The sequence below is a fragment of the Thyridium curvatum genome (assembly GCF_004353045.1).
Source record: "Thyridium curvatum strain D216 chromosome Unknown NODE_3_length_876553_cov_77.224826, whole genome shotgun sequence".
In the NCBI taxonomy this organism is placed as follows: Eukaryota; Fungi; Ascomycota; class Sordariomycetes; order Thyridiales; family Thyridiaceae; genus Thyridium; species Thyridium curvatum.
Window position 1 is genome coordinate 733,052 of NW_022156758.1, and position 12,092 is coordinate 745,143.

General features: G+C 57.2%; 4 protein-coding genes across 4 annotated transcripts; 1 reads left to right on the plus strand and 3 right to left on the minus strand.

The window, feature by feature from the left end:
* Positions 1-142: 142 nt before the first annotated feature.
* E0L32_000923 (uncharacterized protein) lies at positions 143-1,870 on the minus strand (the record flags this gene model as incomplete). The annotated part of the gene is made up of 1 exon (XM_031144188.1): positions 143-1,870. One exon carries the CDS (start codon positions 1,868-1,870, stop codon positions 143-145), a length of 1,728 nt encoding a protein of 575 aa, XP_030994457.1.
* A 1,399-nt stretch (positions 1,871-3,269) lies between these two features.
* Positions 3,270-6,344, plus strand: E0L32_000924 (uncharacterized protein; the record flags this gene model as incomplete). The annotated part of the gene is made up of 9 exons (XM_031144199.1): positions 3,270-3,609; positions 3,668-3,750; positions 3,836-3,999; positions 4,060-4,193; positions 4,252-4,340; positions 4,397-4,506; positions 4,566-4,695; positions 4,754-4,920; positions 4,973-6,344. The coding sequence occupies 9 exons, from the start codon at positions 3,270-3,272 to the stop codon at positions 6,342-6,344; spliced, it is 2,589 nt and encodes an 862-aa protein (XP_030994458.1).
* An 845-nt stretch (positions 6,345-7,189) lies between these two features.
* On the minus strand, positions 7,190-9,268 carry E0L32_000925 (uncharacterized protein; the record flags this gene model as incomplete). The annotated part of the gene is made up of 5 exons (XM_031144210.1): positions 7,190-8,637; positions 8,696-8,817; positions 8,869-8,876; positions 8,958-9,029; positions 9,077-9,268. 5 exons carry the CDS (start codon positions 9,266-9,268, stop codon positions 7,190-7,192), a joined length of 1,842 nt encoding a protein of 613 aa, XP_030994459.1.
* A 1,134-nt stretch (positions 9,269-10,402) lies between these two features.
* E0L32_000926 (uncharacterized protein) lies at positions 10,403-11,415 on the minus strand (the record flags this gene model as incomplete). The annotated part of the gene is made up of 3 exons (XM_031144222.1): positions 10,403-10,582; positions 10,660-11,185; positions 11,252-11,415. The coding sequence occupies 3 exons, from the start codon at positions 11,413-11,415 to the stop codon at positions 10,403-10,405; spliced, it is 870 nt and encodes a 289-aa protein (XP_030994460.1).
* Positions 11,416-12,092: the final 677 nt, after the last annotated feature.

The window sequence follows — 12,092 nt, forward strand, 5'->3', positions numbered from 1 at the left end:
CTGAAGGGGTATTTAATTAATAGCCCAGTACTGTAGTAGGATCGATCTAAACGATACAAGTCTTTCAATGCCTCGAAGCTTAGCAAGAAACAAATCTGGTCGCCGGCCTGTCGCAAATAATAACAAAACACATAACAAAACCTCACAAGCCCGACCCATCCGGAACGCCGCCAATCATGGGAAAGCCAGCCCCCATATCCGCACTCAAGAACTGGTCAAGATCCACCCCCTGCAGGCCCGGGAAGTCAGCGACCAGCGCCTCGAGCCACATATTCTCCTGCGTGCTCGGGGCGGCGGGGGCGGGCTGGTCCGCCGGCGGCGAGGAGGGAGGCACCTCGGCCTCGGGCTGGTGGTGGTGCACGGCGAGCACCTCGCCAAAGACGGCCACGTCGTGCCGGCGCCGCTGCTGGTGCAGCATGACGAGCAGGCAGGCGGTGCTGTAGGCCTCGCGCATGGTGTCGGTCGGGTACGTGGACGCGACGAGGCCGACGGTCTGCATCGCCTCGGGCAGCAGGCCCAGGGACGAGCGCGTGTCGAGCACGAGCAGGACGCAGATGATCTGGAAGGGCACGTTGGCGACCTGGTGCCAGGGGCAGCACGCGGCGACCATGCGGCGGGCGCAGGCGAGGGCCTTCTTGAGCAGGGCGAGCACGCGCTCGGCCAGGTCGCCCGAGATGTCGAGGTTCTGGCTGTGGATGCGGCGCAGGATGCAGAGGGTCAGGTTGGACTGCGCGAGCACGGAGGGGGGCTGCGTGTGCGAGCTGCCGAGGACCCTGATCAGTTTCTCCGTCAGCTCGGCCTCGTCCCTGGACCGGCCCGGGTCGAGGCTGATGGACACGGGCAGGAGGCCCATGACTTCGGCCGTGTAGTCCGAGGCGCTGGACGGCGCGGGGAGCAAGGGTAGGTCGTCGGACTGCGCAAAGACGCGGGACAGGCCGAGGTCGAAGGAGGCCCATGTGTTGAGATGGTGCGCCACACACACGAGGCCTCTTTCGATGTCGGGGTTGCCGTGGGCGCTCGGGAGCAGCACAGACGAGTGCGACCTGGGATGGAGACCCGACGCCTCGACGAGGTGCATGAGGGTCGAGCTGGCTATCCACGTCGCGTGAGGTGTGTCTGTGAGCCGGAGGTAGATCGTCCGGAGGGTCCAGCCGGTGAGCAGATCCAGAGAAGGAGGGCCGGCGAGGTGGTGATTGTCCAAGGTAGATGCGGCACAGCGGACCAGGTGCAGCTCGGTGATGGTGACGTTGCGCTGGGAGAAGAGGCACCCGAGGGCCGCCACGCCGGCGAGGACTCCGTCGTACAGGTCTGGCGTCATTGCCGTCGACTTCCAGCGCATCTCCAGCCGCTCCAAGAACTGCTCCTTGTCGACGAACCAGTAGCATGGGGCCAGCTTGTCGAAGTAGAAGCCGGCCAGGGACTTCATGTGCTCGAGCGACGTGATCTCGACGACGGAAAGAGTAGAAGTCGTCGGCGGCACGAAATCAGAGGTCTTCAACTGTCTCGCGCCGACGTTCCAGCCGAAGAGATGGAGCCTCGGCGCCCCAGAGGGGTCCATCTTCAGGCCGAGCTTCCTGACAAAGGCCGCGCCGGAGTTCGCCTCGAGATGGCGGACGAGGCCGGTGTGGTCGGAGTCGACGGTGCTGGGCGCGCCGGCAGCAGCCGAGTGGAGTCCCTGGCCGGTCTGGGAGACGGGCGAGGTGAGGGATCCTGCGTGGAAGGACGCCCGCCGCCTCTTGGGGGTCTCGTAGTGACAGTCGTAGCCCCATTCCGTGCATGTGACGCAGGGGTCCTGGCCGTCGCACTTTCGCTTGCGTTCTCGGCAGGGCTTGCAGGCCAGGCGTGAGCGCTTGCGCTTGGTGGAGTTCATCGCGAGGAGCGCTGTATGCGGCCACGCACTCTGTCTACCGGGGATCGCTATGGAGAGGATCTTGGAGATTGTGGCAATTGCGGGTGATTGACTTTAAGACGAGCGGCACCGCGAAGGAGGGGGCGGTTAGAGCGGGTATTGCGGCAAGACGGCCTGACTCGAGAGATCTGGCTTGCCAAGAAGTTAGAACACACTAGCAAAGGCAGTCGAGTCCAGTTGTTCTCCCATTGCTCAGTATCCATATTGTCGTGCCAGCAAGTCCAATGTCCATGGTGGAGACTGGTGGGCGCTTCGCTACTTACGGACTGAAGCAGAGCAGTTTACTCTACCAGGTCCTAGTGATGTTTGGTTGGATTGAAATGAACCGTGTACTCGCTATGCCGACATGTATCCGCCTCAATCTTGGCCATCTGAGGGTATTCTTGGGTGTACTATCCCGGGACCCAGATAGCGACAATGTAATTCTAACTCATTGAGGGTAGTGCTCAAGGTTGCATCCTACGACGATGGATCTCCAAAGATCTGATAGCGCAGTTGAACAGCTCTTCAGATGAATGAAGTCTACTTACTCTGCTAAGAGTATAGAGAGAGTTATTATCAAGAGCTGAATGGCCATTCACTAGAAGAGTCATGCACACCCTCTACGTATTGTATATATATCCTCTGTGGTTGGATGGGTATAAGATTGGGGATGGCTGGGTATCATCGGAGAATTTGAGAGCAAGCCCTCGTTCAATTCCAGGCTGAACCGGTACTGCTCTCCAGTAAACATGGAGCTCTGCTCGAGAGAGAATCTGCGCGGCATCCGGGGACAGCATCCATGAATGCATGTTATCACCAGCCAGCCCTGGAGATCTGCGGTCCGGCATCCATCCACGAATGGATGCCCACAGCCGACCCAATTAGCGTTGGCGGGCGCTAGAATATCCACTGTAACCCCTCAAACTCCAGCGCCTCTCCTCACTAGTTATTGCCGGTCCCGCACTGCATGGATCTAGACTACCACGCGATTGCGGGGAGCGTCACACCCGTGACGTCTATCAACGCGAACCTGGATTGCAACTTGGAACTCGCGCGCAGTTCCCGACCCTCCATCTTCACACAGCTGATCTACTTGTACAAGTAGATACAACTCTGTTTGATGAAGAAAGTAAATAACTCTGGATCCGCCTCGAACCACGCCACTGCCGCAAGCGAAGCGCACCCGGCACGCTCCACTGCCGGCAGAACTCTGGTGATCCGCACTCTCGATCATACCAGTCCAGCTTTGTGCATACCTACCTGCTCAATCAGGCGGTAGCCAAGTTTCCTTCTCATCACCTGACGTCTCAACCGCGCCTGATGCGCGTGCTGGGTAGGTCTCTTTGGGATTCTGCTCTTACCCTACCGCTCCTCCGATATGCCGGACCCCTCGAAAGGCCAGCAAGACGCGGCCAACCATGGCTCTCTAGAGACCAAAGCGGGTTTGTCTGCCCATGGACGGGCCAAATTTGAGGAGACTGTATGGCTTTTGGATACGTATAAGACTAGTCGCCATCCCCGTGCCCGTAGTCCAGCCGAGAGACTGCAGCGCCTTCTCATCATTTTCTGTGCCATCATGTTTGTCGGATATCTAGGACGTTTGGCCGGCCTGGGCAGCCTCTGGGCAGCATCCCACCTGCTTGGTCAAGCACACGGACAAGGCGTAATCACCGAGGATACGCATTTCTACGGCCACTCGCCTCCCGTCTACCCATCTCGTGAGCTGCCTTGTCGACGCCAAACCGTGAAGGACAGGAGCTGACACGCCGTTCCCAGCCGACGGCACTGGCGAAGGCGCATGGGCGGATGCCTATGCTAAAGCGCGCAAGTTTGTGGGACAGCTCACGTTGGAAGAGAAGGTATGTTGACATGAACTGGCCCGCACGAAATGCGCGCTCCCCAAAGAAAGTCGTGCCGGCTAAATCGCGTCCAACCCCCCCCCAGGTCAATCTCACGGGCGGTATTGACGCGGACAACTCGTGCTCTGGGAATATTGGCGCCATCGCCCGTCTCAACTTTCCTGGTCTGTGCGTGAGCGATGCCGGCAACGGGCTCAGGTCCACCGACTTCGTCAGCAGCTGGCCTTCTGGGATGTCGGTCGGCGCCAGGTATGTTGTATATGACTAGGAGGCATGCTAGAGGACCGAGGATGCTAAGAGCAAGTCTAGTTGGAATCGCGAGCTGGCCCACCGGCGTGCGCTGGGCATGGCCGGCGAGTTCCGGGCAAAGGGCGTGAACATGATGCTCGGCCCTGTCGTGGGACCCGTAGGACGCATCGTGAACAGCGGGCGAAACTGGGAAGGTAGATCACAAAGCCATAAGTTTGTCTCCATAAGGCGGGAATGCTCACACGTTCTCAGGATTCTCGGTCGACCCGTATCTTGCTGGCGCTCTCGTCTCCGAGACTATTGTTGGCATGCAGTCCCGCGGCGTCATGACGAGTACCAAGGTGGGAGAGGCCCGGGAAATTTGACAGAGTGATTCACCATGGCTGACAGGCCTTAGCATTTCATTGCCAACGAACAAGAGACGAACCGCAGCCCCAACCCTGAGTCAGGCGTGCAGGCAGTGTCTTCCAACATCGACGACAAGACTATGCATGAACTCTATCTCTGGTATTGCCTTGACGTTCTTCCCACCCTGGACAAATCTCATCTAACCATTGATCGTACAGGCCATTCCAGGATGCTGTCAAAGCCGGTACCGTGAATATTATGTGCTCTTACCAGCGCATCAACAACTCGTACGGTTGTGCCAACAGCAAGACTCAAAATGGTCTTTTGAAGACTGAGCTTGGTTTCCAGGTGGGTGGCAACGATATGGCTACACTGGTCCGCATTACCAACGCTAATAATTATACAGGGCTTCATTGTCACGGACTGGTGGGCGCAGCACAGTGGTGTCGCAACCGCCCTGGCCGGGCTCGACATGGTCATGCCCTCAGGAGACGACTTCTGGGGCGCCAATCTCACACAAGCTGTTCGAAACGGCTCTGTCCCAGAGTCTAGAGTCACTGATATGGCCACGAGGTAAGAGTCTGAGGGGAGCTGGCGCTGGGGCTCCCTAGCTGACAGATTATAGAATCATGGCCACTTGGTATCACATGGGCCAGGACAAAGACTTTCCCAAACCTGGTGTCGGTATGGCCAAGGATCTGTCGAAGCCGCACGAAGCCATCTTCGCAAAGGATCCAGCCTACAAGCAAACTCTGCTTGACGGTGCCATCGAGGGCCATGTGCTGATCAAGAACGAGAAGAAGGCACTCCCGCTGAAGTCGCCGCGCCTGATATCTCTCTTTGGCTACTCAGCCACCGCGCCACAGATCTTCAACCCCGAAACCCACCGGTGGAACGACGGCGGCGAGTCCGTCGGACCTGCCGACCTCGTCAGGTTGGCAAACGGCACTTCTTGGCACTCCCAGATCGCCTCCAACGGCACCGTCATCTCGGGCGGCGGCTCCGGCGCCAACGAGCCGGCGTACATCAGCTCCCCCTTCGAGGCCCTGAGCCAGCGCGCCTACGAGGACAACACCAACCTCTTCTGGGACTTCCAGTCGACCAACCCCGTCGTCGACCCGGCCTCGGACGCCTGTCTCGTCTTCGGCAACCTGTTCGCCACCGAGGGGTGGGACCGCCCGGGCCTGCACGACGACTACACCGACGCCATCATCAAGAACGTGGCCGCCAACTGCAGCAACACGATCGTGGTCCTGCACAACCCGGGCACGCGGCTGGTCAACAACTTCGTCGGCCACGACAACGTCACGGCCGTCGTCCTCGCCCACACGCCCGGCCAGGACTCGGGCCGCGCCCTGGCGGCCCTCCTCTACGGCGACGCGAACCCCTCGGGCAAGCTGCCCTACACGGTCGCGCGCAACGAGTCCGACTACGGCCCGCTCGCCAACCAGACCCTGCCCGACGGCATCTACGCGCTGTTCCCGCAGTCCGACTTCGCCGAGGGCGTCTACATTGACTACCGGGCCTTTGACCGGGCCGGCATAGAGCCGCAGTTCGCGTTCGGCTTCGGGCTCAGCTACACCACCTTTGCCTTCTCGGGCCTCGAGGCCGAGCTGGTGGTGCCCGGCGCCAGGGCCGGGGCCGCGGGCGAGTACCCCACGGGGCCCGTGGTGGAGGGCGGGCAGGCCGACCTCTGGGACGTGGTGGCGTGGGTCAAGGCGCGGGTCGAGAACACGGGCGACGTGCCCGGCGCCGAGGTCGCGCAGCTGTACGTCGGCATTCCGGGTGAAGACAACCCCGCGCGGCAGCTGCGCGGGTTCGAGAAGCCGTTCCTGCGGCCCGGCGAGTCGGCGGCCGTCGAGTTCGCGCTGACGAGGCGGGACCTGAGCGAGTGGGACGTCGTGGCGCAGAAGTGGAGGCTGGCAAGGGGGACGTACAAGCTGTTTGTCGGGTCGAGCTCGCGGGATCTGCCGCTCGAGGGGGAGATTGAGATTTGAAGAATAGAGGGAGGAAGAGGGAATGACAAAGGGGAGTGAGAATGTGTAACATTTGTTGAAGGGCTTGGCTTCAGCTGTCTTGTAAGGTCGCATAGCTCCGCAACTCTCAAGTAGTTTATCTACCTTTTCATCGTTCTAATCATGTCGATGCTTACCGCCGGCACCGATTCAATCCTACGTAAATCTATATTTCCTCACGCCATCTCGCTAGAGCATGGCGACGTAGGTCTTTGCACCCTCCTCTACCTGCCCGATGGAGGAAATAGATGACTTGCTATCATTGGCTGGGATATTGAGACATGCCGGCTGGGGCTTTTTATCGCGTCACCGTCCACCATCGCTTTAGCTGAGGGAAACAAATATTGATTGAAGGTATTGTATGGTATATGCCTTGAACAACGGCTGTGCCCGGGATATTACGAACATCGTGCCTCGGACTATTGATTGGCTGCCAGACTTGGAAGGACACAGATTGGGTTCCGAAAAAGCAAAGAGAAAGAAGAAAATGCCTGCACCACGCAGACAACACAGACTTGCATTGCGTTCTTGATCCATGAATAAAATAAGAAGCACTAACTAATTGGCCGGGATCAGGACAAGTTTTTATATCAGCGAGTTATGTAAAGGAATTCCTCCCCACTTCAATGTACGAGCTCTCGCACTATTTAAGCCTCTCATCTATTCGGCACTAATTCGACCGAGGCAAGCGTTTGGTGCAGTTTTAAGGGCTGGAAATAGTCTGCCAAGCTCCAAAAGGGTTCTTGTACTATCACGGGACAAGCTGCAGGAGCATGTATCGGCCTTTGATGTGCGAGACGCTACAAGTTGGATGTTGGTTTACTTCACTAGAACAGGTCGGTGACAGCCCCATCAGAGGCGCTGCCAACCAGCGCGGCGTACTTGGCCAGGGTTCCCCTCGTGACTGTTCGTCTAGGTGGTCTCCAGGCCTCCAGTCTATGCCTAATCACAGCATCGCTAACATTCATGGAGATCGAGCCGGCCTCGGCATCGATCGTGATCTCATCGCCATCCTCCACGACCGCGATGGGACCCCCGACCGCGGCCTCGGGGACGATGTGCCCGACGATGAACCCGTGGCTAGCACCCGAGTACCTCCCGTCCGTGATGAGCGCTATGTTCCTAAAGTTTGCGCCGATCAGCGTCGCAGAGGCCTTGAGCTGCTCGGGCATCCCCGGCCCGCCCTTGGGCCCTTCGTAGCGCACGACCAAGACCAGGTTCTCCGTCTTGGGGAGGTCTCCTTTGTTCAGCGCGGCGACCAGCCCGCTTTCTCGCTCAAACACCCGCGCCTTGCCCGTGAAGCGGACGCCCTCTTTGCCCGTGATTTTGGCCACAGCGCCTCCCGGCGCAACGTTGCCGTACAGGATGGTGATGTGGCTGGTCTGCTTGACGGGATCGGAGAGCGGGCGGATGATGTCCTGGTCTAGTGGCAGGGAGGGCCAGCTCGAGACATTTTCCTCCATCGTTTTCCCCGTGACAGTCATCAGCTTGCCGTTGACGAGGCCGCCTGCAATCAGAAGCTTCAACACAGAAGGGATGCCCCCAATCTTGTGCAGATCCTCCATGCTGTATTTGCCACTCGGCAAGAGGTTCGAGATCCGTGGTGTCTTTTGCGAAACTCGCTGGAAGTCTGCGAGGGTTAGGGGCACGCCGGCGGTCTTTGCCATAGCCAGCATGTGGAGGACTGTGTTGGTCGAGCCGCCCACGGCCATGGAAACGACCAAGGCGTTCTCGAAAGACTCCTTAGTCAGAAGGTCGCGAGGACGGATGTTCCTTTCCATGCAGATTTCTATGGCCTCCGCGGCCTTTTCGCACTCTTTCATCTTCGACGGCGAAGCAGCCGGGCTGCTCGAGGAGCCGGGGAGAGACAAGCCCAAGGTCTCAATGATGGTGGCCATGCTGTTCGCCGTGTACATGCCCCCGCAGGCACCCGGGCCCGGCACCGCGTGCCTCTCAATGTCTGACAGGATGTCCTCCGGCGAAGCCTTGCCGTCCTTGTCCCAAGATGCCAAAGCCCCGAAGAGATATGCGCCCTGCGCTTCGTAGCAGGTGTTGATGTCGATCGGCCGCCGAAGCAGCTTGCTGCAGCCCCGCTGCACAGTGCCTCCGTAGATGACGACCGAAGGCCGATTGTGGCGCGCGATTGCCATGACGCACCCTGGCATGTTCTTGTCGCACCCCGGGATCGCGATGCAGGCGTCGTGGGCTTGTGAGCAGGTGATGGTCTCGATGTTGTCCGCGATCAGTTCCCGCGATTGCAGGGAAAATCTCATGCCTTGCCGGTTTCGTCAGTCTCGCTCTCTCGCTCTAGCCCATCCTTGTTGCAGACTGACCTTCATGTCCCTGGGCGATACCGTCCGACACGCCAACGGTACTGTACTGCCAAGGGAGGAAGCCTTTTTTCTGCACTGCGGTCTTGACAGCTTTGCTCAGATCCAGCACTTCGGCGCGCATGCTATCAGTGTCTCGCTTTGGTACACTTGACTTGATCAAGTCTGTCACTTACAGTGCATACTACGACAGTGTCAGTGCAAACTTTGCGAAGGCACAAGATCCTCCAGAAGCATACTTGCAAGGGTTGCCTTCCCACCATACTGATGCGATCCCGACGTGGGGGCTGTTTTTCATGGCAGCTTCATCCGGAACCCCGGCAGCGTAGAGCATTGCCTTGTTGATGATGTTATTAGCTTCTAGCGTCCTAACCGCCTTCTAACAAGGTTTTTGTCACCGACCTTTGCACCGGGAAAGTCATGCTCTCGAGTCAGAAACGTCGAGTATCTGTTTAGAACGAGCTTCCCCTCCTTGTCGGTAGCATCAGGCTGGACACATGGGAAGTCTACGTATCTCGCCGGTGAAAGCTCCGGCGAGGTCGACGTAGATGCTTCTGGTATCGCCTGTTGCGCCATATTGTAGTGCAACTATCGCTCGAGTTGAGATGGGCTAGAAGGAATTGTTTGGGAGACTGGAAGGACAACACACCCGAGGATGTGCTCGAAGGTGTGCTCTATCTACCCGACCGATGACACTGCTTAAATAGGTGACCATCGGATCGGTGCCTATTGGCCGAGGATGGACAATAATGGGCCGTGGTGTGAGGGGTTCCCGGACAGTTTCGAGCCGGATCTCCACCACGTTCAACTGCTAGAACTTCGGCCCAATCCTTCTTGGGTCTTGGCTGACTATGATCGACAGCGGAGCGTGGACAAGCCTTCTAGGGGAGCAAGATGGCGGGAGCATTACATTACATCGCTCACGCCTAAGTCCGATAGATATAGACATCTGCTGCCGCAACTGTCGCTTTCGTGCATCGGCCGTCGCAGTGCTCAAGTAGTCACCCGCGGGACAGATATCCGACTTCCTACCTAATCGTGCTCCAAGAAGACGAGCGTGGCGTGCGCTTCGACCTGAAGCACGTATCAGGGAGATTAGAATCAATGCCAAAGGAGTGGTCGAAATGAACCAGCCGGTAGTCTAGTTCCTGTCATTGTACTTTCACGTTCCTTGAGCACCTGAACATTATGCAGATAGGCAAGTCAAAGAGTTTGCCATTGCTCTGTTCACTTAGCTCGTGCAAGATCAGCCCGGATGCGATCCAGCCTGTCTCGCCGGTGAAGGCGGTTGGAATTGACAGCCTTGCCTTTTGCTTGTTTACTGCCTCCTCTGCTTGATTAGCATGGATCACTCTACACATCAGATCCATTACAACTTAGAGCGCAGCAATGCGAGAAATACCGACTGCACAAGTCCAGATATAACGACATCTTTTCTCATTGAGCCTATCAATCCCGTCCTCTGATGCGTGGACTTGATCTAAGCAAACTATTTGGCTATCAATGACCGCGTTCTCCCTTAGCCCTTCTTAATGTCCTCCATGAAAGCGCCAGTGTCGCATTCCAAGAGCAGGTCGTTTCCCCCTCACTTATGGGGAATGCAGTCTCCTACATCGTCAACACCGTCTCCTCTTGGCAGAATAATCTCCTGCGGTGACTAGAGGCGCTGCTCATCCTTAGTCCCGGGATACTCCTGCTTATACAACAGGCTTATGCCAGCCCCAGATAATGGTTCTCGGCGGAAGTGACATACGATGCTAGATCGTTCAGATCAATCGTGATGGGCAGTGCAGGGATGCCATCGCGCTGATTGGCCGGGAATAAGTCATGCAGGGTCAGGTAGATATGACCACCCTCCTTGGTAGGTTCGTCGTTTGACGTTCGGAACACCTATAGCGACCAGATATTAGTTCTTCTGTAAGTTGGACGTTGCATTGCCACAAAGGGAGTGAGGGGGGCATGCATACCTTTGGCTCGTTCTCATACATCTGAGTCCATTTCCGTCCTTGTGCATCCTCGGCCATGCGGGACCTCCATTCATACACCGTCGCCGGGCCCAGGCGGCGTGGAACACTGATAGCCAGCACGACATTGATGGCGCCATGAGATTCGTAGATATACTTGCTTGCGATATCCCTCAGGTCCCTCTCGTTCTGCTCGTAGGATATCTCGATCACAATGCCCGCAGCTCCCAAGTCAAACTTACAGATATGCGAAGGGGGCCTGCCAATCGGCCCTCCGCGTGCATAGAAGCGTTTGCCTTGAACCGAGCAACCGTCTGGCAGCCACGCGTTGCCGAAGGGGCAGACCGATTTCCATACTCCGCCGAATATCGACCAGTCGAATGGGCAGACGACGGTAGGCTGCGCCGGATCATCGCGGATCTTATTGACCTGGTCGAGGATGTCGTCTGCCACTTGGGTCGCAAGCTCCTCGTGGAACGTACTCCGCTTGTTAAAGGTGAGGAGACCGGCGCTGGGGTCGTAGTCATACCTGTGAGTCGGGGGAAGTTAGACGGCCGGTTGCGACGGCAAGTAGGGGGAGGCAATGAAGACTTACAGGAGCTTGTGCGTCCAGAAGGGGCCAAGGCTATGGTCCTTCTTGACCTGTTCGATAAGCTCGAGGTAATTGGCGGGAGACATGGGGATCTGCTTGGAGAGCCTATCCCCGTCGAAGGGAAGTCGTGGATTGTCTCGACAGGCCTTGACAAACCGGAGGCCCATTTCGACTTGGAAATTGTTGTCGTTATTGTCGTTGTGATCAGAAGTAGCTGTTAACGACGACATCCTGCTTTGAAGTCGTTGTAGAGGAGGCAAACGGTCGGTAAGATAATATCAGATTGCAAAGGCACTGCGCTGTGTCGGACTATCGTGCGATATGGTGTCTATACTTGCTGGAGACTTGAGAGTTCGAGAAAGCAGAGCGGTGGGTTGCAGTCGATGAGTGTGTTGGAATTGCGATGGCTGATGGCCCGTTTTATAGAAGGAAGAAGGAGTCGTTGAACAATAGACACTATTAACTGGTCACGAAGGACAGGTACGCACAAAGGGTGAATACAAAATATGTGGCCGCACTGTCGGACGCCGACAAAGAGACCAGCGACCAGGGGTGAGAGTGAGCGTGAGGGTAGTGGCCTGGACAATGCTTAAACACTTCCTTTTTGTAGTGAATTGAATCGAATCAACCACCAGCCACTTTAACAAGCGGAATGACGACAAGAGTCTCGATAATCATGAGCACGACCTAGTCGGCTTGCCTCCAGTCATTTGTTGAGATTACGTAGCTATACCCGTGTCATTTTGACCATATTCACCTTCCGACTTACCACAGCATAGTAGGGAACCATTATCGCTTGGATCAGTGGCATTCGTCTCCTTTCAAACGTTGAGAATCAATGCAT